We start from the raw sequence: 27,641 nt of genomic DNA on the forward strand, positions 1-27,641 counted from the left end.
AACACACTAAGTACATAAGATTTGCACTAAACGTCGCAAATCTCTCACATCTCAAAGCACCCCCTTCACTCCTAAAACTTCCCCCCCCCCCTCCTAAACAACTAAATGCCATGTTGCCATATCATTTTTTTGATTTTTGTTAACATAACTCTGGTTTTCGTGGCCCATCAACACAATTTAAAAACTGGTATAAAGTCCACACTTTTTCCGTCAATTGTTCCGTCTGTCCTGCTCACATCTCCAATGGTTGTGCACGTTGTCATTAACGTGGCTTCACTCCACATTAGCCACGCCGCTTTGCTAACTAAAACACTGGTGTTGGCACATAAGGACACTGTCATAGCCTGTCAACGACGTTGATTAGCTGCGTATATACGAATGTGAATCGCATTATTGGCTGGACTATGGGATGGGATGGCATCGTTCTAATCCCATACGGGAGCAGCCAGTCACTTACTGACTAACACTGCAACAGAATTGTTGAAGTTTTAATTTTAATTTCAATTCAGGTTAGATTTTTTTCTGTGCGCAATGCAGATTTTCTGTGAGCAGAGACCATGCCAGCAGTGCGCAACTGTGCACGCGTGCAGCTTAGAGGGAACATTGGCCAGGTACCTACACATTTAATGAGATATCACATTATAACTAAAAGAGGATTACGTTCAACAGCAGGTCTCAGTTTTTCTATATAATAAATTAACAATGTTTTAGTAAATGAAAGAAACCTGTCAGCACCAATCTTTTTGCTTAAACTGTAAGAAATAAATGAAAAAACTGACAGACAATTCTGGTAGTGTATTCCCCAGACTGCCCTGTAATTATGAAGTAGAATGTTTTTGTTAATTCATAGAAAATGTACTATTTTTATTATTTATTTTACTTTGTACATATATATTGTACAAAGTAAAAAAAATTTGTTCTTTTCAGTCATCTAATTATTCATCTATTACTTTATTACTCTAGCATGAATGGGTGAAGTCTTTATCAGCGTGACATGTTGTAAAATTTATTAAATAACAGTTTTCCATAGCTATTTGTGTGGCCAGATTGGAGCTACCCCTGCTTTACTGGGTTGTGATGGGGTGCTACAAAGGGGGCAGATCTCTCTGCCAGTACCAAGAAAGAAAACCATTAAGTTTTCGAATCAGTCGTCTTTTTCATTAAGTGGCCTGATCAGAAGACCAAGAACACTTTGGAATCACTGGTGTAGAAGATGTTCAGCAGGTTTGGGGAACCAGAATCACACAGACCAGGGCAGGAACTCTGAAGACCCAGCCAGGTGGGCAATGAAGAGACGCTCTACTTTTACAAGTCCTCCCACAGACAATGTTGTCTCCCCCCAACATATTATCAAATTTCTTTAACGCTAATATAACATTTTCTTTTCTTTTCTTTTAAAAAAAAAAAAAAAATATATAGATATATATATGTGTGTGTGTGTGTGTTTTCTTCTACAGTCTACTACACTATATTCCCTGTTCTAATAATCTAATCTAATAATCCAAACCAAATCCAGAAAAAGTTGGGATCTTGTGTAAAGTGTAAATAAACAAAATGCAATAATTTGCCAATCTCTGTTTTATTCCCAGTATAACACAGAAAAACATAACAATTTTTTAAATTGAGAAAATGCACTGTTGAAAAAAATATATCAACTAATTTTTGATGGAAGCAACCCATCCCAAATAAATTGGGACAGGCCCATGTTTACCACTGTGTAGCATCCCCTCTTCTTCCAACAGCAATGTGTAAAGGTCTGGGAACTGAGGAGACCAGTTGCTGGGATTTTAACTTGTCTTTGGCCCACAGGAGAGAGTGGCCTTTTTGAATCATGCTAACATATAGTTTCTTCTTGCAAGATAGAGCTTTAACTCACATTTGTAGATGATATGGGAAACTATGTTCTCTGAGAAAACATTTGATTATATTGCATACATTGACCATATATTATGGGTGACATATTCAAATTCCACAAAACTTAATGTTGAAGAATATTATTCTTAAATTGTTCAACAATGTAGATGCAGAATTTGGCAGTTTGCCATACCCCTGATCATCTATAGTTCTGAGAAACTCTGTCTCTCTAAGATGTTCTTTTTATAACTAATCAGGTTACTAACCTGCTGCCAGTTAACCTAACTAGTTGCAAAATGTTCCTCCTCCTTTCTTCAGTACCACTTTCTTCTCCAGCCTGATCACGACTTTTTGGGAAATAGATTTGTATATTAGAATTGGTCAAGAAATAATATTAAACAGTGAATAGAAATTTCAAATCAAACAACTTTAAAATGGTTAACTGATTACTTCTTTTCTTTTCCCATTAGGTGCTGTTTTGTATTTTTTTCTGGCTTTAATAAAATTATGTAACACTTTGGAGCAAACAGACAGAATAGCAAGCCAAAGCTGGAGGCCAAAATGGCAAAGGATTCAACTGCATCTGCATAATTTCCAGGGGAGCTGATATAAGCAGGAATAAATGCCAGCCACACAGCACAGAAGATCAGCATGCTAAAAGTGATAAACTTGGCCTCATTGAAGTTGCCTGGCAACTTGCGTGCCAGAAATGCCAGTACAAAGCAGAGACAGGCCTGGAGACCAATATATCCTAAAACACACCAGAATGCAAGGCTTGATCCTACGCTACACTCCAATATGATCTTTGAGCGTTCGTATTTAGTATTTCGTGAAGGATAAGGGTGTGCATCAATTAGCCAAGCGCCACAAATAACTACTTGAACAAGAGTGCAGCTGAAAATAATGGCCCTCTGCTGCTTGGGTCCCAACCACTTCATGATGTTTTCCCCTGGACGGGTGGCAGTGAAAGCAGCCAGCACCACCAGTGTCTTTCCCAGGATGCAGGAGATGCAAAGTGAAAATGTAATGCTAAAGGCAGTGTGACGCAGCATGCAGGACCAAAATGTTGGCTCTCCAATGAAAACCAGAGAACAAAGGAAACACAGTGTTAAAGCAAATAAGATAAAGAAACTAAGTTCAGAGTTATTGATACGGACAATGGCAGTGTTTCTGTGGTAAAAGAACACTGCTAAAACAACTATAGTGAGACAAGCTCCCACCACAGAAGTGACTGTCAGGGCTATACCTAAGGAATCATAGGCCAAAAACTCCACTTTTTTGGCGATACAGGCTGTTCTGTCTTTGTTTGACCAGAAGTCCTCGGGACAAAATGTGCATTCTATTGCATCTGAAAGACAGAGAGTCAAAAAGCAAGAGTTCATTTAAATATTGCCTAATTGTATCAGAACATTACATTTAAAATGCTGCGACTTGTAATACTTAGATTTAAACTCACTTGTCTGATTGCTAATCTTGCCATTGTCACATGGTACACAGTCAAAGCAGCAGACAGGCTCCCCACGACGGACAGCCTTCCGGGACCCTGGAAGACAGCTGGCACTGCATACAGACACTGGCACCTGGCAAGGTAGAAAGCATATGAATCCCAACTCTGATGAGTGAAAGAATGTCCTACGAATATAATAGTTAGTTACTGAATTATTTGCTTGGGCCAATGATCATACAAACAATTAAATAAAGGCTAATTGCTTAATCAAATAAGAATCAAAATATGTATTCCTCAAATTCTTCTGTTTAAAGTCAGTGTAAATAAATGCCTGGATTTTATAATGTAGGTTATAATGTAGGTTAAAATTTGTGTCAGTTTAACCCCTGGAAAACTATGCTCAATATTTTCTCCTTCCTCACTTATTAAATAATAGAACCATACTTTTTTCCCCTTTATTCATTTAGTCAATGTAACCAGGAAAAAAAATTGAAAAGGCTTTGCTGTCATTTGCCCACAGAGAAAGGAGTTACTACCTACAAATTTATTCCCTGTAATATTTATGCATCTATCATCAAAACAGAAAAAAGTTATTGTAGCTTCAAGGTATTTAACTTAGCTGCTTTAAAACAGTCATGATGGAATTTGAATGTAGAATTACAAATGCCTTTGATAAGTTGTGCCGTTAGGTTTACAGAGAGGATTGAGTATCAAACATACCTCAGCCTTATGTCTCGTTTTGAATACTGACTGTTTACTATCCATGTATGCAAAGGGATGGACATCAGATCCAAACTGTCCTGCACACCTGACTTACCTCCATCTTAACCTACAGAACTTCAACAGTTGACATCTGAAGGTAAAAACACAGTGTGAGCAGCTTGCCTCACTCTGATCCCCTGCCCACATTATCATGTCCTCCTGGATCACCAGCTCCTCTCCAGCAGGTTTGGTTCCATCAAACAGCCCCACGTTGACAAATTCAATGTTCCCGCTTGTGCCTCGCTGCCAGTTGATAATATCATAATAGGGTATAGAGTCACCCTTCAAGTCAAAGTTTACCTCTTCCCCAGCAATTATAAATTTCACTTCCTGCAGGTAGTACTGGAGCTTGAGAAACCATTACATAACATGAAACACTTAAACAGACATACAGCAGACAAGACTTTAAGTGGTATTAACTAATGGTAAGTATTCTGGACTATACCTGCCAAGGCAGTACATTGTCACTTTGTGCACATGACTGGTTCTTAAAAGGCCCACTGCCTGGTTGACACATGAGAAGGTTGTGCAGGGAATGAGCAATTGCATATACAGCCTTATATACATTATAGGCCACTCTAGGGCTTGATGTATTCAAGTAGGCTGAATGCTGTTTCAGTGGTGACTCTTGCCCTGAGCAAGGTGGCAACTGGGAGGCAGAAGACAGTGAAGGACTACAGCCATACAGAGCCTCCCACAGCTCCTTTACCAGCATATTATTGGGATACCTCTGTGGGTTTACGGTTTCCAAGTAGTTGCTGAGTCTTGAGATATAACCTTTTCTGATGCCAAACCCGACTGTACCTCCCAGATAGGGGTAATACTCTTTCCCTGTAAAGACAGATGCTGTGACCCAGGCCTCACTAGCCACCCACTGGATTCCAGTGATGTTCTGCTTCATGTAGTCTCTCAAGAAAGGCGTCATTTCCCCCTCAGCTGAAAATACTACCACCACTCTTGCCAAAGAGCTACGCATTACCTTTTATAAAGATAATGCATGAGGAAGAAGGAAAGAGTTTGCAAGGAAGAGGGAAGGAAAAATACATCATTTTAAAACATGGCTACAGGAAAAGGCACATTGATATGATATTAGATTTTTGTAATAATCTCATCTGTTGGCATTTGGGGTTAGATTGACTAAAGGCCTGTGCCAGTCTAAAAACACTATTTTGGGATTAAAAAGCAGCTTTTGTAAGGATTTTTGTTCCTGATATACTACAAGTCAATGTTGTTTTGGTAACTGAAAATCACAGACAGGGCTATTTTTTTAATGGCTGGCCTCATGGCATACTCTTTTTTTTTAAGCAATTCTCTTGCAGAGTGCAAAATTTGCTGTCACAAGTATGTAAACATATCACACCGGTGTGATGTTTGCATATTTCCTTAGTTAAATTTAAGACAGAAAAAAATTCTTATTTTGTGCCTGATGGAGTTGTGCTGTTGGTAGAAGCATTCATGTATCAGTAGTATACAAAAATATAACTAGCGTAGTGTCCGAACCTTGGCTCTGTCTACTGATTTTTTCCTTTACAATACGGGTATTTTGAATCAAACTGAGCAGTTTAAACTCTCTTTTTACTTTAAATGATCAAACTGCATTATATTTGCAAACCTCTTTCAGCATTAGGAATTCAGAAGTTTTCAAGTGAAAAAGGAAAAACAGCTTTCTAATAAAAGTCATATCAGGGATGGTCTCTACCTACCTGCATGATCTCCAGTGCCCTCTGTTGATTGTAGAGCAGAGGAATCATTTCTTGGTATGCCACACACACGCTGGTACCCTGTAGTTCTCTCATTAAGCCTTGCACAGCAAAACGGCCATATTCATGATCTCCTCGCACCACCCCCACCCAAGTCCAGTTAAAGCGTACCAGCAGCTGAGCAATTGCTTTCACCTGGGTTCAACAGAATAAATTCAGCTTACTCAGTTCACTGACATATTTTAATAATGTTGAAGTCTTAATATGCTATTTAGACTCTGATGTAGTATATCAGTGGAAGACCAAATTAATTAATTACATTACTGGTATTTAGTCTGAATATTTTAAATCTTACTTATTTATTCAGTGTAGTTTCAAAACTACACCACAAAATGCCATGGTTTGTAAATCACTACATTGGTTATACATTGTGGTTATTTCAGTAAGGGAACAACTGAAAATACATAAAGATTCAACATCTATATTTTAAATGATAGAGCACTGACAAATCATTCTGTTTGTTTTGTTTTCAGGCCCTTACCTGATAATCATCATTAGGGATTACCCTGAAAAAGGTAGGGTATTTTGTTCTGTCAGTGAAACATGCACATGAAGAAAAGTAACTGATCTGTGTAAAGCAAAAAAAAGGAGAGGAGAGTATAACAGATCATAATGATGACTTGCAGGTTTGGAGGATTTAGAACTAAAAGAGGCATTATTACCATTGGGATTTGGAATGGCTGGAGGATTCTTGACACCACAATGGACTGAGCAGAACCAGATTCACCAATTACAGCAAGGAGTGGAGAAGCACCGCTACACATGGGAGAGTCATCTTCACTCATCCCGTTTAGTACAGCCATAGCAGCTCTCTGGCCAGTCAGTGGATATGCACACGAATCAAAGATTTTGTACCCCAGGGTGTAATTTGGCAAAAGCTCCAGATTCTGGTTTACCTCCTCAACTGCCAGCCTCATCGTTTGAGCCCAGCGGAAAGCCCTGGGATCAAATCTGTGGCTCAGAAGACAGAAAAATACAATACACATTACACACAACAAGAGTGGAGAAACACTGAAAACAGTGTTTTCGTTTCGAGCGTTGTTCTGATTTAAAATTAGTAGTAATTTGACTTACAGCTGTCTTGTGCATTAGCACAGTAGATTACTTTTCCCCTGTTTTCTTACTCTCTCTTTCTTACAGCAAGTTAGGCATATTGTCTAAAACTTTAGATAACATTAACACTGTATTGTAGTAAATAGCATGTATAAATACTCCATATAACAATACAGTCCACAGGCAGTGCAACAAAATGACACATTATTCAATAAATAATAGATAGACAGAAACAGTGTACTATGCTCACCCATTACACTTCACTGGCGGTGGTTTGTAGGTACAGTTAAGGTCTGGCATTTCTTGGTTATAATGAAGGGGAAAGATTCCTGCAATAATGTAGTCACCCTCAGCTATAAAGCCTGGCTCAAAGCTGTTTTGAAGAATGCACACTTTTCCTGCAGATGTGGCTGAAGAGGTAAAATTAGAGGTTTGTATGTAAACTAAGGTAAGTATACCAACATGGTAAAGCAAAGGAAGAAAGGTAAGTAGATGCATAGTGTTACACATTCCCACAAAAACAGGAAAAGTTTTTAGGCAACGTTATATACTGTATCTAAAGTCAGTATATGGCCCTCCCATTATCAGTATATCCAATCCAGAGCTGTGTGGTTTGGTCATCAGCAGCCCCACCTCATTTACTAAAAATGTTTACTGCACTCTGAATGGCATTGTACTGGAGTTAGAATATATTTTAAATATTTTATTGGGAAAACATACATCAATTAAACGCCAATACATTTTAATATATTAAATTATGGTTAGTCTTTAAAGAAAGGATTAATTAATAAAGTTTACTTATGATGACCAGTAAGGTTTTCTTGTGCGTGGCTGTGTGTCATTTTGTCTGTAAACGTTTTGATTGAATTTCCATAAATCGTTTTAGGGGGTGAGGTCATGTTAACATATCCAGCATGATAACATATCCCAAGGTCTATTAGCAATTATAATGCTATATAGCGTGATTTAAAACTATGCTTCTTACTGCCATTGTTTGTATTAACAACATACAGGCATATAGGGAATGATATATGGGAATTCTAAATATAACATTATGTTGGATCTCTGACCTCTTCCTCAAGGTCAAAAAAGTTTTACCTTTTTTGACCTTGAAACCTACATAATGTTTATATAGAATTTATATAAACATTATGTAGGACGTTAAGAGTAAATACTGTCCAGACACTGAGTTGCCTTGGAGGAGGTTTGCAATCTAGGAGTGGTTCTTGTTTAACTGAAAATTTCCCTGTCCTTTTGCAGGGACATTTTAGTAGTATAATTACAGTCTGTTATGCTCATTTGTTTTGAGAAGTGAGTTACCGTAAGTGTTTGCATTGGAACAGAATATCTTTTGTTTTGTCACATGTCAGAGAAGACTTACATAGCAAAGTGATAAACAAAAACAAAGGTGTGCCTCTGGGTCATTTCTAATGCTAGAATAACAATTTCTAATGCGGAAAGGATCCATAAACTGCAATATGTAAGTAGTTTTGGTCCTTTACACAACTTTGTTTGTATATTCAAGAAAAAAATGCAAAAATAAACAAAAAAATGCAAAAATAAACAAATTTAATTTGGTTCAAGTAATTTCTTCAACAACTGTGCAAAGGTGCCCCAGAGCATATTCAGCAGCAGTAAGATATAAGATGAAAGGTGGGGCACACACCCTGAAAAGCACAACCAAAGAGCTTGGATTGCATACAGGAAAATTGGTGATGCATATGGATTAGAAATCCCTGACTTCCAATGGTAAAGTCCAAAGTGTCTGAGTGATAACAGGAGCATTAATGGCCAAGATGAATAGCATATCCAGCCTATTCAAAGCAAAACATTAGTGGTCTCTGTCCTGAAGATAAAATGCAAAACCCTGAAACCCTCTGGTAGAGGACCAAGCTTGAAAATAAGACACAGACAAAACCCAAGGGGGTGAGAGGGATACGTATCCAATTTAACTCAATTCAGTTAAATTCAATCCACTTCAATTCATTTCAGTTCAATGGTGTAAAATATTCCGCCAGTGAACCCAAGAGCATTGGAGACATGTTCTCTGGAATGACAAACCATGCTTCTCTCTCTTGCAGTTTAATGGATGAGTCTAGGTTTGGCTTTTGCTAGGCAAACAGTACTTGTCTGACTGAGTTGAAGAGTTAAAGCTGTTTTAGTTGTATAGAGTGGGACAATATCATATTAAAGCTATGGGATGTCAGTCAAATTAATATTATTAATGTGTGTGTGTGTGTGTGTGTGTGTGTGCGTGTGTGCGTGTGTGCGTGCGTGCGTGCGTGTGTATTTCACCCAATAGCATGCTCTAAATTACCTACTGGTTACCTTAAGTGATGTTTCAGCCCCTTTGTGGGCAGTCCTCTCAGATCTGTGTCCCACAGTATATAACTAAACTGTGTCTGTAAATATCATATTTCTTGTTTTCTTTTTATGTATTTTCTATCATTAAGGTTTTACAGCATTCCTTCAAACCTGAGTTAGCTATGACATTGTTGATTGCATGGCTTTTTATATTTCTTTATCTTATGAACAACAAACATGGCTCAGCTGCTGTTTTGGATAACTGTGTTTTTTTGGGAGAAGAGGATAAAAATAGTCTTTACGAGGATGGAGATGTAGTTATAGGGGGTTTATTTCCTTTACATTACAGTCCTGTGTTTTCTCATTCAACCTATAAAGAAAAACCAAAAACTAATATGTATAAGTAGTAAGTGATTATTATTCACAGTAGTTAACACACATTTGCTACTGTAACACACAAACTCATTTATGTCTGTTTACGGTTTACATGTGTGTGTTTGTGTGATGTGTATCGTATGATTAATTGTTTCTACACTTCTGTATAGTTTCAGCTCTCGTGCCTTGCGGTGGATGCAGACCATGACTTTCACAATTAAAGAAATCAATGGCCGCAGTGATCTCCTGCCACACCTAAAGCTAGGTTTTCACATCCATGACAGTTGTGATGACATACCTGTGTCTCTGAGAGCTTCTTTGTTGTTGGTTAATGGGCAGCCAGACAAAGGCTTCAGAGCCGAGAGTTTCTACAGAGACAAAGTTCTAAAAACCAATGGCTATAACGTAGGCTGTGATGCTGTTCGCCAAACTGTGTCTTCAGTAATCATAGGAGATGCTGGCTCTGGGGTGTCTATGGCACTGCTTCGAAGTCTGGGTTGTTTCCATATCCCTCTGGTGAGACAGTCTGACCTGCAACTGCTAGTGCTGAATGTAATACTCCTGTGTTTGTAATTACACCTTTATCAGGTTTGCAGTGTCGATTAACTAATTATATTTTAAGAAATATATAAATACATTCAAATGTAAAAACATTTTCAACTTACCCTCTTTTTTTTTTAATAAGTAGTAGACTTACAGCTCTCTCTTTCTGCATTTTAAATAGTGTGAAAATCCTATATCAGTGGATCATTATGAGGGCAGTGGTATTATATTGTTGATGCTTGTTTCACAGCCCTTTCAGCAACTCATCATGCTAATGGTTAACTAATGTTTGCTGTAAATCTAGGTGAGCTATTTTGCATCCTGCAGCTGTCTGAGTAACCAAAGGGAGTTCCCTACCTTTATGCGCACCATGCCTAGTGACACCTTCCAGATTAGAGCTCTGGCTCAACTGGTTAGTTATTTTGGCTGGACCTGGGTGGGAGTGATTGGTGTGGAATCTGATTATGCCCGTTTTGCCATCCAGCTCTTCCTTCAGGAGTCAGTGCACTATGGTGTGTGTGCTGCCTACACACATTTCTACCCTGTAGTGGTCAGTCAGCAGGCTCTAGATGACCTACTGAATGTCATTCAGGTACCTCTGCATCTATGTTAATATATTTTTATATCTATATATTTGTAGAATTAGTAATAAAAATGACTTGTTTCATATTTATTATATTTAAAATATTAACTTTAAGAAAGAAGAATATTCAAAGAGGACCTAGTTTCTACATACAATCCATTATTTAGGATTTTTACAATTAATTAAGTATTAAATATATCTAAATTTCCCATTATTAGTTTTCATCCTCAAAGGTCATCATTAACTTTTCTGGTGAGTCGGAGATGCAGAGTATTCTGAGAGAGATCATGCGTCGGAACATGACTGGCCTGCAGTGGATTGCAAGTGAGGCATGGGCCACTGCCAAGTCACTCTGGGAAAAGTCTGGAGATCTTCTGATGGGAACATTAGGATTTGCGATCAGGAGAGCTGCCACAATTCCTGGGCTTAAACAACATCTCACCAGTCTTACAGCATCCTCTCTTCATAAATCAGCTTTCCTGGCAGAATTTTGGGAAGAGACTTTTGACTGTCGACTAAATGGGTCACTGAATACCCATTCTCATGGCTCTGACAATTTCTTTGACAGACAGCCATGTAAAGGGACAGAGGATTTAAATGATGTTTACTCTCCTTATTCTGATGTGACACAGCTAAGAGTGTCATATAATATCTACAAGGCTGTGTACCTAGTTGCCTATGCCCTACAAGATTTGAGTAATTGCAAAGTAGGAAAGGGGCCTTTTCTTAATGGCACGTGTGCAGACCCCAAAAATTTTAAACCGTGGCAGGTGAGTCAAATTATGGGTTCAATGTTATCTTAAAATACTGAAGTCAAATGTCCCATATATTTTCTTTAAATAACATTTTATTTCTTTTTGTTACAGCTCATTCACTATATGAAACATGCAAATTTCTCAGCACTGGGAGAGAAAGTCAATTTTGATCAAAATGGTGACCCCATTGCTTATTATGATCTAATGAACTGGCAGAGGGCGCCTGATGGCTCTCTTAATTTGGTGAAAGTCGGCTTCTATGATGCTTCATTACCTGGACACAGCCTAGTTATTAATGACTCAGTGATCCAGTGGCCTCTAGGAAAGAAGGTGTGTTCTCCGAAAACAGGCCTGAGACCATGTTCACCTTTTAGACTGTTGTATGCACTGTTGATCAAAACATCAACTTATTTGTTCTTATTAGTGTGCAGCATATTTTGTTGTTAACATTAGAATTACCAAGGGGTCGTTTTGAAACCCTGGAATTTAAAAATCAAATTATTCTGTTAAATTAACAGCCCATCTTCTCGCATTTGGTCACTTTTCAAGTTGATTTATTACTGGATGCGTGGGATAATAAAATAAATAAATTATGACCACTTATATCTGGAACTTGACACCATAGAAATATGTAAACAACAACCCTGAATGCTGAATTGCCTAGCAGCATATTTTATTTACAGACATTTAAATATGAAGGCTGCAATAACATGAGCCAAGGCTAGCTAGATCTGATTGACAGATAACTATATCAGGGACTTTTATTAGATAAAAGGATGGGTTTTCGAGTTGGGTCAGAGTTGGGGAGTGCATGACGGAACAGGAGGAGAAATGTGTGGGTTGTTGGCTGAGCAACAGAGAAGCCATAGCTGAATTGAGCAGAGTCCAGAGTGTAGAGTGCTAATCAGAGACCACAAGAGCCAAATCAGACAGGTTTCAGGCCAGAGGAGCATAGCTGAAGCAGTGAAGCGCTGCATACTCAGCAGACCAGTATGGACACTCAAAGAGAGCCAGGGGCTGAGAATGTAGGCTGTGACAAACTTTCACCATTGTATGTTTACAATAATGAATGTATTGAAGTTATTAATGTTGACCTCATATTAATGACCATAAGTTGCAGTTGAATGCATATACCATAGTAATATACATACATTTGTGAACACCACAAATTATTTACAAAGTTAGCATTTCACTTTATTTCACTTTAATGTAATTCATGGCTATGCTGATCTTTTCTTTTTTTAAAGACATAATATAGCTCAAAAAAAACCCCCAAACATATAGCGCTCATGATAAAAATTATAATTGGTACCCTTGTATTCGTTGCTTGAAGTTTTATTAAAACTTTATTATTCAGCTTTTTCCATAATACCTGTAAGCTTGACTTGGGTTTACTTTGTAAATCTATAATGCATATTTATTCTCATATAGAACAAGTTACTTTTGGATTTGTGTATAAAAATAAAATTTGACTCTATAGTTTCTGAGCGATTAAACTCCCTGTCAGGCTATCCAGTCTGTATGCAGCAGCAGCTGTCCACCAGGTACTCGCGTCGTCAGGAGAAAGGGGGAACCCATCTGCTGTTATGACTGTGTTCCCTGTACTGAGGGAGAAGTTAGTAATAAGACTGGTATGTTTTCCTTCTTTATTTTTAATCCAAACATATATTTTTATGTTGGCATTTAAAATTTGGCTTCAATAAAGTAAAAGTTATGTTCTCTGTTCATCACCAGATTCTTTGGAGTGCTCACACTGTTCAGCAGACACATGGTCCAATACAGCCAGGAACCTCTGTATACCAAGGACTACTGAATATCTATCTTACTATGAGTTTATGGGTATTCTATTATGTGTTGCATCTGTTTTTGGAGCCTGTCTTTCCCTTTTCATCATCACCATATTCATTTCATTTAAAGACACACCACTGGTTCGGGCCAACAATATGGAACTGAGTTTTCTCCTCTTGGCATTCCTTGCCATTTGTTTCCTTGTTGGCTTGCTGTTTATTGGTGTGCCTTCAGACTGGCTTTGCCGTATTAGGTACCCAGCATTTGGGATCAGTTTCGCCCTCTGCATATCATGCCTCCTCGCCAAGACAGCAGTGGTTCTGATGGCGTTTAGATCCACACTACCAAGAAGTAATGTTATGAAATGGTTTGGATCTAACCAGCAGAGAGCCAGTGTGCTTTTAGGAACAGCTGTCCAGGTAGAAATCTTGACGCTATCAATATTGATTCATAGTGTCACTTAAAAATGACCATTCTCCTGTTATTTTTGAATTCTTTCAGGTAATAATCTGTTTTATCTGGCTGCTCACTAGTCCACCTCATGCCAACAATAATACAGATTACCACGGGGCTACCATCATCAAGGAGTGTGTCCCCGGTTCAGAGGTCGGCTTCTGGTCTGTTCTTGGATACATTGGCATCCTGGCTTGTGGGTGCCTTCTAATGGCTTTTTTAGCTCGAAACCTGCCTGATAATTTTAATGAGGCAAAGTTCATTGCTTTCAGCATGTTAATATTTTTTGCAGTGTGGATTACTTTTATCCCAGTCTATGTGAGCACAGCTGGAAAATATACAGTAGCGGTTCACATTTTTGCCATTTTAGCTTCAGCTTTTGCACTTCTTTTTTGCATTTTTGTTCCAAAGTGCTATATTATATTGCTAAGACCAGAAAAAAACTGCAAAAAAAAAATCATGCAAAGATGAAACTACATTTTTTGGTGTTAAAAAGTGTAATAAATAAGAAATAGATTTTAAACACATAAACCTACGCTTGTGTTGCTAAACCTGGAATTTAAATTAAAAAAACAAAAAAAAAACTAAACAAATTGAAATTCTCTTGCGTCATATGAACAGCATGCAACAATTATACAACCTACATGCGCTGACCTGTAAGAACTTTCTTATTTGGAGAGTCGATAGACCTGGGTACATGCTTGTTGTAACATCTTTTCTCTGATTGTCAAGTGATAGTCCATAATAAATTTATATCTACTTTTCACTGCCTCTGTCTCCTTATGAATTATTTCTACCTGAAGTACTCTGAAGAGATCGTATCTTTAATTTTCTATGTCACACTGAATAACCTGGAAAAATAAATATAGAAAATATGTTTTATTTTAAAATGATAATGAGACAGTTTTTGGAAGAACTTCCCATTACAGCTTGGTAATTTGGTAACAGTGAGGTAACCGGTGAAAAAAATATTTTAATAATAGGCCATTAAATTCAATTACCAAAGCAATAATCAAGGAAAAATATGAATATATTCATAACAATATGGTAGATAGATGATATGGTAGATTGTAGACAAAATTACAAAATCTAATGTAAAATGTAAGGATAGTCATGTTGGTTTTTACATTTTATTGCTGAAGTCTGTTCTCACAACAGAAACAATTCCAAAAACAGTTGATTCTCTTCATCTGGACATAGTGTTTTTTTAGAGGGAGAAACGATTCGTTTACTCCAAGGTTATTATCGTTAACGAAAACTAACGAAATAATGAAAACTAGAAGTGAAAAAACATTTTCGTTAACGGAAATAAATGTAAAAAACAAAAAAAGGAAAACTAACTAAAACTGTAATGAGTGTTCACAAAACTAACTAAAATTAACTGAATTTATAGCAAAAATGTGTTTCGTTTTCATTGATGTGTGCGTGTCATACAATAGTCAAGGGTGAAAATGAATTTTAGTTTCCAGATTTTTTTCTTGCTGTGTCTCATTATGCCAGCAGGTGGCAGTACGTTAGTCGAGTCGTCTGTGTTGCTGCTCCGTCCACACGCAGAATCATGTCAGGAAAAGTCTGGAGAAAGCGCCAGAGTCCAATTTGGGATTACTTTGAATATGACTGTGTTTTGGATAAAGCAAGTGTCTTGTAGTGGAAAGAGATAAATTATGAGGGACATTTCTAAAGGGAAAAAAAATCCCACAAACCTTAAAGTGCACTTGAAAAGCTGACACAAGAAGGCTAACCTAGCTTACCTTGAGAAGGTAAGGGAGCACACTCAACCCTCATCCCCAGAAAACAGAAGCTAACCCCAGGCAAGGCAGCGTGATGCATCCCGAGACAACAGGACGGGGATATCTACATAACTGTGTGAGTCAATTGCCTTCAAAAAGTTTATCAATTCACTTGAACCAAAATTACGAACACCCGGTGCTGCAAGAGTTAATAGTCTCATTGGGGCCAAGATATACATTTTATAGTTGCCTGGTATCAATGGTTGTTCATCTGCCTTTATTTATTTATTTATGTAAAGAACCCATAGGTGGGAATGTGAGTTGTCTGTCTCTGCGTGTTAGCCCTGCGACAGACAGGCTACCTGTCCAGGGTGCAGGGTATGGTAGCTGGAATAGCAACATACCCAAGGATAAGCAGAAGAGAATGACTGATATGATGAAACTGGGATTTTGTTACACTTAATTTTTGCAAACACAAATAAAACTATAACTGAAACTAATCAAAACTAAACTGAAACTAAGGATTCTCAAAAAAATAAAAATTAAACTAAACTAGCAAACAATTGGTAAAAACTAATTAAAACTGATAAAAAATTGAAAATCTGAAGTCAAAACTAAATAAAAATAAAAACTAATGAAAATTGCAAAACTATTAAAACCCTGGTTTACTCATCCAAGTGACTTCTTCAGTCTCAGCTGACTGCAGGTTTCCCCAACTTTAAACAGTACCTTTGCACAATGACTGAACTAGCCCACCGAATGAGCGATGGGCTGTGAGGTCAGTTCCTTGATCATTAATATGCAAATTGTCATGACCACTGATCACCCACCATTGATCAATGACCATTTCACAGGACATATAGCCAGTTTGTTATTACTTAGCTTTGAAATGCAAGAGAAAGACCAAAGACCAAGACAGACTTTTAATTAATTTGAAAGCCTGATGCCTAGCCTTGTACTTTTTATCTGATTTAGTGCTCAGCTCAGATAAAATAATTATTGTGGGTGATTTTAACCTCCATGTAGATGTTAAAAATGACAGCCTCAACATGGCATTTAATCTGTTATTAGACTCAATTGGCTTTTCTCAAAATGTTAAAGAACCCACTTTAATCACACTCTAGATCTTGTTTTAACATGTGGCATAGTAACTGAACATTTAACAGTGTTTCTTGAAAACCCTCTCCTGTCTGATCATTTTCTAATAACATTTATATTTACAATCATTGAGTACACAGCAGTGGGGAATAGACTTCATCAAAGTAGATGTCTTTCTGAAAGTTCTGTAACTAAATTTAAGAATATAATCCACCCACTGTCATCATCTTCAATGCCCTGTACCAACATAGAGCAGAGCAGCTATCTGAACGCTGCTCCAACAGCGGTAGATTATCTTGTTAATAATTTTACCTCCTCACTACGTACGACTCTGGATACTGTAGCTCCTGTGAAAAATAAGGCCTCAAATCAGAAGTACCTGACTCCGTGGTATAATTCTCAAACACCTAGCCTAAAGCAGATAACTCGTAAGCTGGAGAGGAAATGGTGTGTCATATACATACATACTATATGGAAGACAAATATATGAATTTAATGCTAAAATAACAATATTTCATTATCACTAAGAACTCGTGAAAGTATACGTGTGGAAAGACTTTTCTGACATTCACTGACATTTTGTGGTCGTGATCATTTGTCATGGAACTGAAACCAGCAGTATTGGATCCAAAATGTAGGACTCTCAGAGACGGGACTGAACTCAAAATGCAGCTTTATTGCAAAGGAGGAATGAGCGCTGGGAAAACAGATAGAGATGACATTAGTAGACAGAAGCAAGGAGCACAAGAAGCAACTGAACTGAGCCTGGTTACCACTCTTAAGGGCAGATAATCTGGCAGAGACTGGATTGATGAGCTAGACCATTTAGATTTCAGATGATGAGGTTGATAAGACACAGGTGATTCAGCCAGGGTATGGGAAGGCTCTGAGCTCAGGGTATCAATTTAAAAATTCTAGACGACTTCTTTCTAGAGTTTGGCATTCACAATATTTTCAGAAAACTTGATCTGAGGTTACTGAGATTCAAACTAGTCTAAGATTGTTAGTATTGCAAAACCAAAATACTCGCCACCCAGTTGATGTCTTATATCAGTGAGTTTCTGTCAAAAAATTCATTTTCTGGTTTGATTTAAGGTGGTGAATGCTGGGCCTAAGCCTGAAAATCTCTCTCAACAGTCCTAATGAGAATTCTCAGGAAAAAATCATGTCTAAAGGGCAGTGGGCGAAGAACCAGCAAATTATTTAGAAACTGATTTCATTCTTAATGTCTGTGTGACCATTACATTACGAAGACTATAGCTTCCAACATAGAACGTCAATGTAGCAAATTAGACTGGCGCATATGGTACTCCAGTACAAAAATTTTATGGACAGGATTTCTAGGCGCAGCCAAGTAGCGGAGGGCTTTCGCTTTGGTGGCCTCAGAATCTCATCTCTGATTTTTGCAGATGATGTGGTTCTGTTGGCTTCATCGGGTGAGGGCCTCCAGCTCGCACTGGAACGGTTCGCAGCCGAGTGTGAAGCAGCGGGAATGAGGATCAGCACCTCCAAATCTGAGGCCATGGTTCTCAGCCGGAAAAGGGTGGAGTGCCCACTCCGGGTCGGAGATGAGTTCCTGAGATCCGGAGCCGGAGATCGACAGACGGATTGGGGCTGCAGCTACAGCTGCAGTAATGGCCTCTCCCTTAGAGATAGGGTGAGAAGTTCGGCCATCCGGGAGGGGCTCAGAGTAGAGCAGCTGCTGCTCCACATCGAAAGGAGCCAGCTGAGGTGGTTCGGTATCTGACAAGGATGCCCCCTGGGCGCCTCCTGGGTGAGGTGTTCCAGGCATGTCCCGCCGGGAGGAGGCCCCGGGGCAGACCCAGGACACGCTGGAGAGATTATATCTCTCGGCTGGCCTGGGAACGCCTTGGTATTCCCCCGGATAAGCTGGAGGAGGTGGCTGGGGAGAGGGAGGTCTGGGCCTCTTTGCTTAGGCTGCTGCCCCCGCGACCCGGCCCCGGATAAAGCGGATGATGATGGATGGATGGATGGATGGATGGATGGATGGCATACGGTACTTATAAACAAAATGATATTGTTTGGTTAGATATAAAAACAACTTGCCACTGTTGCTGGAGAACATAAAACATATGCCACACAAGCATGTTCACAAGCAAATCCTTCAATCTATAATAAATGACAGGGTCACCAATACATGTAGCCAAGAAGTTAGGTGCTTGTATTAATGTGTTGGGTTGAGTTTGGCATTTTTAAACCTTATTAATTGCTCTTCTGCCAAAGGGAGACTGCATTTGTCTGTTTCTCTAGAAAGTCATGTAATAATAAAATAAAATAACATGAAAATGTCAGATGATTTTATTTAAAGTTATTATGACATTTATATAAATAAATTATTCACACAACATTTATGTGTTCCTGTCAACATTCCTGAAATTATTCAGAATTTACCATACAGGTCACTTTAGTATTAAATCTAGATGGTACGAAGCACTATATCATTTCCAGAAATGGCCCACTACATTACACAAGTAGTGCCAACATATTGCCAAACAGCAGTTGCCTCAAGAGCTGCTTTACCCTTCAAATGGAACTAAGAGCATGTGGTAGAAGGGAAAGTTTACGCCAGTTTTGTTCATTTATTGGGAAAGGCAGGCACATAAAATGTTATTCTTACTTTACTGGTGTAAATCAATGACCCACTAGAAATCACACAACAGCTGCAGCAGGGCTTTGATAAATGTTTACTTTTACAGATGTAACTGATGTAAGACTTCACATTATTCCTCATTTTAGGAAAGCAGAAATCTTTAGTGGTTGATTTGTTAATTTTACACAGTTTTTTACATTTATGGATCACAGACATAGGACATATTCCCCTGATAAGTAGTAAATGTAGCTTATTTCTTCCTTTTGCATTTCATGTCATATTTCATGTTTTTTCAATGGAACACATGATTATTTCAAAGGATTTACTGTGTTTTGTTTAGAATAGTGTTACAGAGACTGATAAGCAGGCAACAGTTTATTTTTTTAATCTTAAATTGTGTTGCATGTGTGTGCATGTCTATGTTTAGATGGACAAAATTTGCATACAATTACTGTCATACATTTCTTTCAGCAGCATAGAGCATATCTTTCAATTTACTGAAATGTTAATTATAAATCCTTTATCAGTCACAAATTACATTTAAATATGTATATACCCAAACTCTGTTATTTAATGTGTTGCAGACTTTTGACTCAGAATGTTTACTAAAGTAATATACATGTAAACAAAAAAAAAAGACATAACTTTAAATTGTTAAGGTTTTTTAATCTTTTAGTTTATAGTTTTTCCCATAATATGTTTCTTGGTATTTTTTTCTGGCTTAAGAAATATTATGTAACACTTGGGTGCAAAAATGCTACTTAATAGGCCAAAAGCTGAAGACAAAATTGCAAATATTTCTACAGCTACAGTGAACTTTCCAGGAGAGCTGATGTATGCTGGGATGAAGGTAATCCACACAGCACAGAATATCAGCAGGCTGAATGTGATCAATTTGGCTTCATTGAAATTATCAGGAAGTTTTCTTGCCATAAATGCCAGGATCAAACAAATGATTGCAAGGATCCCTATGTATCCCAACACTGCATAAAAAGCAAACTCAGAGCCTGTGTTGCATTCAAGAACAATCATGTTGTTGCTGGATGTGAACAACTTGTGTGGGTGAGGTGGGTTTGAAGTCAGCCATAATGCACATATTACCATTTGAATCAAAGTGCAGGAGCAAACAATGATTCTTTGTTGTGCGTGACCAAACTTTCCAGCAACTTTGTTACCAGGAAATGTGGCTTTGAAGGCTGTGACAACAACAATGGTTTTTCCCAAGACACAGGAAATGCAAAGGGCAAATGTCACACCAAAAGTGGTGTGACGCAGCATGCATGACCAGACTGTTGGCTTACCTAGGAAAGTGAGAGGACAGAGAAAGCACAGAAAAAGAGAGAATAATAAGAGAGAGCTTAGCTCAAAGTTGCTGGCTTTCATCACGGGAGTTTCTTTGTTGTGGACAAAAACCACCATTGTGGCAAGAGATACTGAGGCCCCTAACAGGGATACAAATGTTACAGCTATTCCCATGGGCTCCTGATATTTCAGGAACTCAATAGTTCTAGAAATGCACTTATCTTTTCTCTCATTGGACCAGTATTCCTTTGGACAAGGTGTGCAGTCTGCTGCACCTGTTGAAGATAAACAGAACACATGAATGATGGATCTAGATGCCATTCTAGGAGAATAGCAAATTATAATATATTAAAATTGTAATTTAAAAACTCAGTTGAAAAAAGATGCAGTAAAACATTGATATTGCAAATATTATATATATGGAGACACTGAATTTGTGGTTTTACATTGTGTGCAACAGAAATGCATAAACACTTTACCTACCTGTTGAGTTGGCAATAGTTCCCTCAGCACAGGGTACACAGTCAAAACAACATATAGGTTTTCCCCGAATTTGAGCTTTTCTGGTTCCAACTGGGCAAACATTAGAACATACTGATGTGGGCACCTGTGACAAAAGAAACTTTAAAGTATTGTATCAATGGCAGACTATGTGTTAACAAAAGAATAAAAAGGTGAGATACTATAAGTGTACAGTATTAAAAAAAAGAGAGAATTACTGTTTTCCCTGTCCTCCACACTATCTTTTCCTCCTCGATGCTGAGCTTGTAATCACCATTTGCAGCAAATGTCAAATTACCAAGTGTCACATGATGCACTTTTCCATTTATCAACTGCCAGTTAATAATTTCATAATTAGCAGGAGGATCACCATTCTCATCAAAATACACCTCGGCACCAAAGTGATTTGTGAAATTTACCCTTTGTAAGCTTTTACTGACCTAGAAAGGAAGAGATTATGTATTAGATACAATAATAATATAAATGCTGGATTTTTGTGGGGTTTTTTTTATTTTTTCAAATTTAAACATGATACACTATTTCACACCTCCTTGTGCTGCATTTCTGAAAGATTCAAGCATAGCGTTACAGGTTTTTCTCCAACGGGTTTGCAAAATATCAGCTGATGCAGGGCGTGTGCGATAGCATAAACTGCTTTATAGACATTATGGGTTCCTCTGAGCTCTGTGACATCGAAGAAATCATGGTCGGAATTCATGAATGTTTCATTGCCTGTACATCTTTTTAATGTGGCCTCAGTACCTGTATTTCCAGGTAAAATAGGTGTGCAGCCCACCATATTCTCCCAGAAATCCCTCATAAAAGGTGCATGTGGATCTGTATATGGATTTATACTTGTAAGAAATTGTTTTAGTTTAGGAATAGCCTTCTTCTGCATTACAAATCCAAGGGTTCCACCAAAAGCTGTGTAGATTTCAGGTGTGGAGGGTCGAGGTGCTGTTATCCAGGCCACACAAGAAATCCACTGAATTCCTGTAATGTTCTGGTTCACAATCTCTTGCATCAAAGGATAAAAGTCACCCTCAGCAGCAAAAGCCAAAATTACTTTGACAGATGACTGTTTTATTATTTCCACAACTTCTAGAAATTTATCTCTTGTGTACGTGCGTAGAACTGATGCAACAAAAGCAACACAAACCCCAAACTTTTCAACCTTCTCCTTAAAAGCAAGAATTCCATTACGTCCAAAATCATTGTCTGACTGTATGGCTCCAATCCACTGCCATCCAAAATGTTTGACTAGTGCAGCCAAAGCTTTTGCAAGGTAGTAGTCACTGGGGATTGTTCTAAAAAATGTAGGATATTTAGTTCTGTCACTCAGACAAGCACACGTTGAGAAGTGACTTACCTGTAGAAGAGAAAATAACACTGAAACAGTGTGCAACAGCATACAATGCCAAAACATCAAATATCACTTAGCATCATAAAACATAATTGTATCTCTTACTACTGGCACATGGAATGTTCCAAAAATTCCTGCCACAGCTATTGACTGAGTTGATCCTGCCTCTGCTATGACTGCAGTTACAGCTGGTGGGCAATGAGAAGTCACATCTACCTCCTCTGCTCCACTAGCCAGTGTTAGTGCGGCGCGTAAAGCATTTGTAGGAGAATCACAAGAGTTAAGGATCCTATAGCCAAGAGATATGTTTGGAAGGAGAGCTGGATCATTGTTGATTTCTTCAATAGTAAATATAACTGCCTGGGTCCATCGAAAAACTCTCCAGTCAAACCTAAAAACATTATAGTGATTGATAACAGTCATAAAGTAACCAAGCTACTGCTTCACATATAAAGTACAATGACAAGAATTTAAACACAAATAAACATCCATGCATGACAAACGAAAGCCACTTGTGTTAAATCATACCCTTCACACTGCACTTTAGGTGGCTCCTTATCGAATGCAGAAGTGCTGATTATTTCTTTGTTGAAAATCGGGAAGATTCCTCCGATCATTATGTCACCTTCCTTAAACAAACTTGGCATATCAAACCTGCCTAACAGTTCACATCCAGATACTGTGTTCGTGCTGAGAACACAGAGAAAAAGAAGGATACCTCTTTGCATGTTTGCACTGTATTGCCACATATGCATGAGAGCACAGTTCTTATAACAACAGTATTGGATGAACTCAGATGATCTATCATTTCCCAAAGGGCATAGTGATCTCAGGTTGGAAAGCTTAGGACAACACTGAAATGCTCTACATATGACCTATAGTCATATACTCAAGATCCACTTTGCGTGGCGCTGTCACTTGGTGTTCGCTCTTTGTGCGGTAGAGTATCATCTTCTGTTCTAACACACAGTGGTGTTTTTGTGAAGCTTATCTGCCTAGCAGTTTTGTTAAAACACTTATAGATAACTTATTTTTTCATGGAGTAATCTTCACATGCTTTATTCGAAGCACACTCTCCTTGTAGTCACTTGCTAATTTATAGTCAAAGTATTCACTCACTGTCTTTAGGGTTTCTTTTTTCTTTTTTTCTTGTCTTTAGGGTTTTACTAGCTTATTTTAGCTCGTAGCCACCTTGCTATCACCATGGCCTCTTCACCTGTCCCGCCTGCACTTTCCTGCTCATTGTGTCAGATGTTTAGTTACTCCTCAGCCTCTAGCAATTATGTTGCTTGGAATAAATGTAACCTATTTTTAACTCTGGAGGCCATGATCAATGAATTGGAGACTCGGCTTCACACCCTTGAAAACCACATAGCTAGCCAGTCCCCTGTAGCAGACTATCCCAAGCAGCCAGGGAAACAGGCTGGCTGGGTGACGGTAAAGAGGAAGCATAGTCTTAAACAGATGCCCCATCAACCTGTTCATGTGTCCAACCATTTTTCCCCACTCAGCGATACACCTACTGGGGATCAGACCCTGGGAATTGGAACTTCTATTCTAAGATGTGAGGCTGTCATATCGCGCCATCAGCCATCACCAGTAGGCAGTAGGTGAAGTGTCTTGCCCAAGGACATAACGACCGAGACTGTCCGAGCCAGGGCTCGAACCGGCAACCTTCCGATTACAAGACGAACTGCCAACTCTTGAGCCATGATCGCCTTGGTATTGTGTGGGCTGTCCTTTTCTGTGCCCACAGAATATGGGCTTTGTATATCTAGATTATATCCTGGGGACCAGCATCTCGGAGGAACAGCACATGTCCCACCTGCATCAGGTTTTTTCACGCTTGGCAGCACATGCCCTGATCATTAACCCATCTAAACGCCAGTTTGGTTTGCCAGTTCTGCCGAGAATAAAGTTGGAGTAAAATATTGGGATCTCTCGTGTCATCCTTACATACCTCCTCAACATGAACATATCAGATGATTTTATTTAAAATTATTATGGCATTTATATGAAGAAATTATTTGCACAACATTTATTTATGTGTTCTTTTCAACATTCCTGAAATGATTCATAATGCTTTGTACCATCTAGTATGAAATCTAGATGGTACAAACTGTCAGGGACCTGGGTCTGAGCGACCCAGGGTCCATGAGCAGTTGTTCGCCTTTTTTATGTTTTGTGAAGATGTGTGTGCACTGTTCTACTGTCTGGGGGTTTGTCCATGTGTGTATGTATAGGGAGGTGTGTGTGTGGCTGTGGCTGTAGCCAATGTACTGAAATGTGCTACAGGCACAGTCAGGCCTGAGGATGGCTGGCCACGACCGAGGAGGATGCGACACACCTTCTGTGCATCAGCGTGGGCGGCCGGAACTACTTAATGGCGTGGTGAAGCCTCCACCAACACGGGGTTATTGCGTGAGACTCCATGTCAGTGTTGTTTAGTGTCAAGTCTAGTGTGTGTATGCCCGCAGTAGTTAAGTGTCTTGATGGCCGCTTCTATCATTTCCTGCAGGAGTAGCATGGAAAACCCGAGTACTGCGAGCACGAGCAGTGCAGACACATGGAAGCGGAAAGCACAAGACACAGACTTATTGGGAAGGAAGACACAGCACAGGAGTCAGGGAAACTCATGGGGATGGTTTATGTGAATATCTACTGCACTGTAAATAAACGCACTGCTAAGCACACAGAGTCCAGCATTTGGGTCCTCCCTCCCGTACTTTCCCAGAATAATCCCGCCAGACATGGACCCAGCGGACTCCGAGGAGAGGCTTAGGAGGAAGGTCACGGACAAAGTTAACTCATTCACTGCCATTGACGTCTATAGACGTCAATTGAAAAACTTACGTTGACTGCCATTGACGTCTATAGACGTCAATTGAAAAACTTACGTTGACTGCCATTGACGTCTATAGACGTCAATTACGTTTTTCAATGGGAGGGGCTAGAATACAACCTCGGGCAGCTGGTCAGTGAAAACTGAAGCCCACCAGCAGTAAAAGTAGACCTGCAAGGAGGTGCAGGGTTTGCGCACGTAAGGGATTGCGCAGTGAGACAAAAATGTGGTGCAAGTCTTGTTGTGTGCCCTTGCATCCCGGAAAGTGTTATAATGATTACCACACAAAAGTGAATTATTCATTGTGAATAAATGTTTCACTATGTACATTTTATTTTTTCATATATTTGTAAATAAATTGTTTTGATAAAACATAACCTTTCTCAGTGTTATTTCTGTTTTATAGAAGGTCAAGGTCAAGGTCAAGGTCAGATTTATTTATATAGCACATTTCCAACAGCCGATGCTGCACAAAGTGCTTAACAATAACAATAAAATTAAAAACTACAGTGTAATACAATAATAACAATAGAAACAATAAAATAGAAGAATTGAAACAATACTAACTAATTCAGATAAATCCAAAATGCTTGGGTCATAATGTGTTAAAAGCCAGAGCGTAAAAGTGTGTCTTTAGTAAAGATTTAAATTGCTCAAGAGTTTGAGCAGATCTAATATTAAAGGGGAGACTATTCCAAAGTCTGGGACCTGCCACAGAGAAGGATCTATCACCACGAGATTTGAGGTTAGTCCGTGGAATGGACAACAATAGTTTTGAACTAGATCTCGTGGGTTTTCCTGGAGCATAGGCAGAGAGGAGCTCTGACAAGTAGGGGGGGGCTCGGGCGTTGAGTGACTTAAAAACAAAAAGTAAGAGTTAAATTGGATTCTGTAGGGGACAGGGAGCCAGTGTAAAGAGGCTAAAATTGGGGTTATATGCTCTCTCGGTTTGGTACAGGTTAGCAGGCGAGCAGCAGCATTTTGAACCATCTGAAGGCGATGGATGGTGGCATGATCTAGGCCATAATACAATGAATTGCAGTAGTCCAATCTGCAAGTAAGAAAAAGGTGGATGATACGCTCGAAGACGTCAGCCGGAAGGTATGGCTTTATCCTGGCTAGCTGTCTTAGCTGAAAAAAACAGGACTGAACTACTGCACTCACCTGCTTATTCAATTTAAAAGAACCATCAATGTAAACTCCGAGGTTTTTTACATGTGTTTTACAATACGAGGAGAGGGTACCCAACGTGCTGTCGATATGATTGAAATTGCCAAAAATGACAACCTCAGTTTTGTTTTCATTTAGCTGTAAAAAATTTAATGATAACCACTGTTTAACGTCGTCAAGGCAGCGTAATAAGAGCTGCGGTTGATCTGATCCTGATTTTAAAGGTAGATAAATCTGTAGATCATCCGCAAAGCAATGAAATGAAATGCTGTACCGCGAGAAGATGGAGCCCAATGGCAGCAAATAGAGTGCGAAGAGGGCGGGACCCAAAATAGAGCCTTGAGGAACGCCGTATTTAAGAGGAGCTAATTTGGAGTTGTGGGGGCCCATATTGACATAAAAGAACCTTTCTGTCAAGTAGGAGCGAAACCACTGAAGGGCAGATCCTTTTAGGCCAGCATGCGATTCTAGCCGTGATAACAGGATGTCGTGGTCAACCGTGTCAAAAGCTGCTGACAAGTCCAACAGTAAAAGGGCAGCAGGGCTGCCAGAATCCATGGTTAAGAGAATATCGTTAAAAATCCTTAAAAGTGCTGTCTCAGTGCTATGTAATGATTTAAAACCAGATTGAAATTTTTCTGAGATCATATTAAAATCGAGGTGTGCCTGCAACTGTAGATAGACCACTTTCTCCAAAACTTTAGATAGAAAAGGAAGCTTTGAGATGGGCCTGTAATTAGACAGAACAGTTGGGTCCAGGTTTTGTTTTTTAAGAAGAGGCTGAACTACAGCTTGTTTGAAGCATAGTGGGACGCAGCCTGTAGTAAGGGACGTATTAATCAATTTCAGAATAAAAGGGCCAACAGTATTAAAAGTGTTTTTGAGCAGACTCGGGGGAAGAGAATCAGAGGGGCAGTGTGATGATCTTAGGCCACTAACTATCGCGGTCAGGTCCTTAAGGGAGACGGGATCAAACTGCTCTAAGACAGCTGAACACACAGGTAGAGGGCTTTGAACTGAGAGAACAGACAACGAAACAAGGGCCCTAATCGATAAGATCTTGTTATTGAAAAATGCTAAAAAATCATCGCACATACTTGGTGAAGAAGTAACTCCAGGATTATCACATAAACTAAAAAAGCGATTAAGAATGTTAAAAAGTACCTGAGGCCTATGACCGTTTGCTGATACTAAGTTTGAGACAAATTGTGTTTTTGCAGTTTTTACAGCTTCTTGATAAGCAGAGAGACAAGTCCTTAAAATCTGTAAGGAAACATACAATCTGTCCTTTTTCCATCTCCTTTCAGCGCGTCTGTAGTCGCGTCTGAGGGAGCGGGTGTAATCGTT

At 38.9% G+C, this 27,641-nt stretch overlaps 3 protein-coding genes across 3 annotated transcripts; 1 reads left to right on the top strand and 2 right to left on the bottom strand.

Moving 5' to 3' along the window:
• Window positions 1–1,048: 1,048 nt before the first annotated feature.
• LOC113036625 (extracellular calcium-sensing receptor-like) lies at window positions 1,049–7,374 on the bottom strand. Its single transcript, XM_080289111.1, has 8 exons — window positions 7,127–7,374; window positions 6,486–6,774; window positions 6,305–6,391; window positions 5,767–5,958; window positions 4,509–5,042; window positions 4,187–4,411; window positions 3,311–3,434; window positions 1,049–3,202 (listed from the first exon to the last, which is right to left on the bottom strand). Exons 1-8 carry the CDS (start codon window positions 7,372–7,374, stop codon window positions 2,301–2,303), a joined length of 2,601 nt encoding a protein of 866 aa, XP_080145237.1. The 3' UTR covers window positions 1,049–2,300.
• Window positions 7,375–9,404: 2,030 nt separating this feature from the next.
• LOC113036626 (extracellular calcium-sensing receptor-like) lies at window positions 9,405–14,383 on the top strand. The gene is made up of 9 exons (XM_080289112.1): window positions 9,405–9,586; window positions 9,726–9,919; window positions 9,965–10,071; window positions 10,403–10,690; window positions 10,900–11,451; window positions 11,548–11,766; window positions 12,944–13,067; window positions 13,171–13,643; window positions 13,726–14,383. The coding sequence occupies exons 1-9, from the start codon at window positions 9,405–9,407 to the stop codon at window positions 14,146–14,148; spliced, it is 2,562 nt and encodes an 853-aa protein (XP_080145238.1). The 3' UTR covers window positions 14,149–14,383.
• Window positions 14,384–19,788: 5,405 nt separating this feature from the next.
• Window positions 19,789–22,899, bottom strand: LOC113036629 (extracellular calcium-sensing receptor-like). Its single transcript, XM_026193044.2, has 6 exons — window positions 22,811–22,899; window positions 22,391–22,673; window positions 21,716–22,288; window positions 21,237–21,359; window positions 20,902–21,025; window positions 19,789–20,687 (listed from the first exon to the last, which is right to left on the bottom strand). Exons 1-6 carry the CDS (start codon window positions 22,897–22,899, stop codon window positions 19,789–19,791), a joined length of 2,091 nt encoding a protein of 696 aa, XP_026048829.2.
• Window positions 22,900–27,641: the final 4,742 nt, after the last annotated feature.

The sequence above is a fragment of the Astatotilapia calliptera genome, chromosome 14, assembly GCF_964374335.1.
Source record: "Astatotilapia calliptera chromosome 14, fAstCal68.1, whole genome shotgun sequence".
Taxonomy (NCBI): domain Eukaryota; kingdom Metazoa; phylum Chordata; class Actinopteri; order Cichliformes; family Cichlidae; genus Astatotilapia; species Astatotilapia calliptera.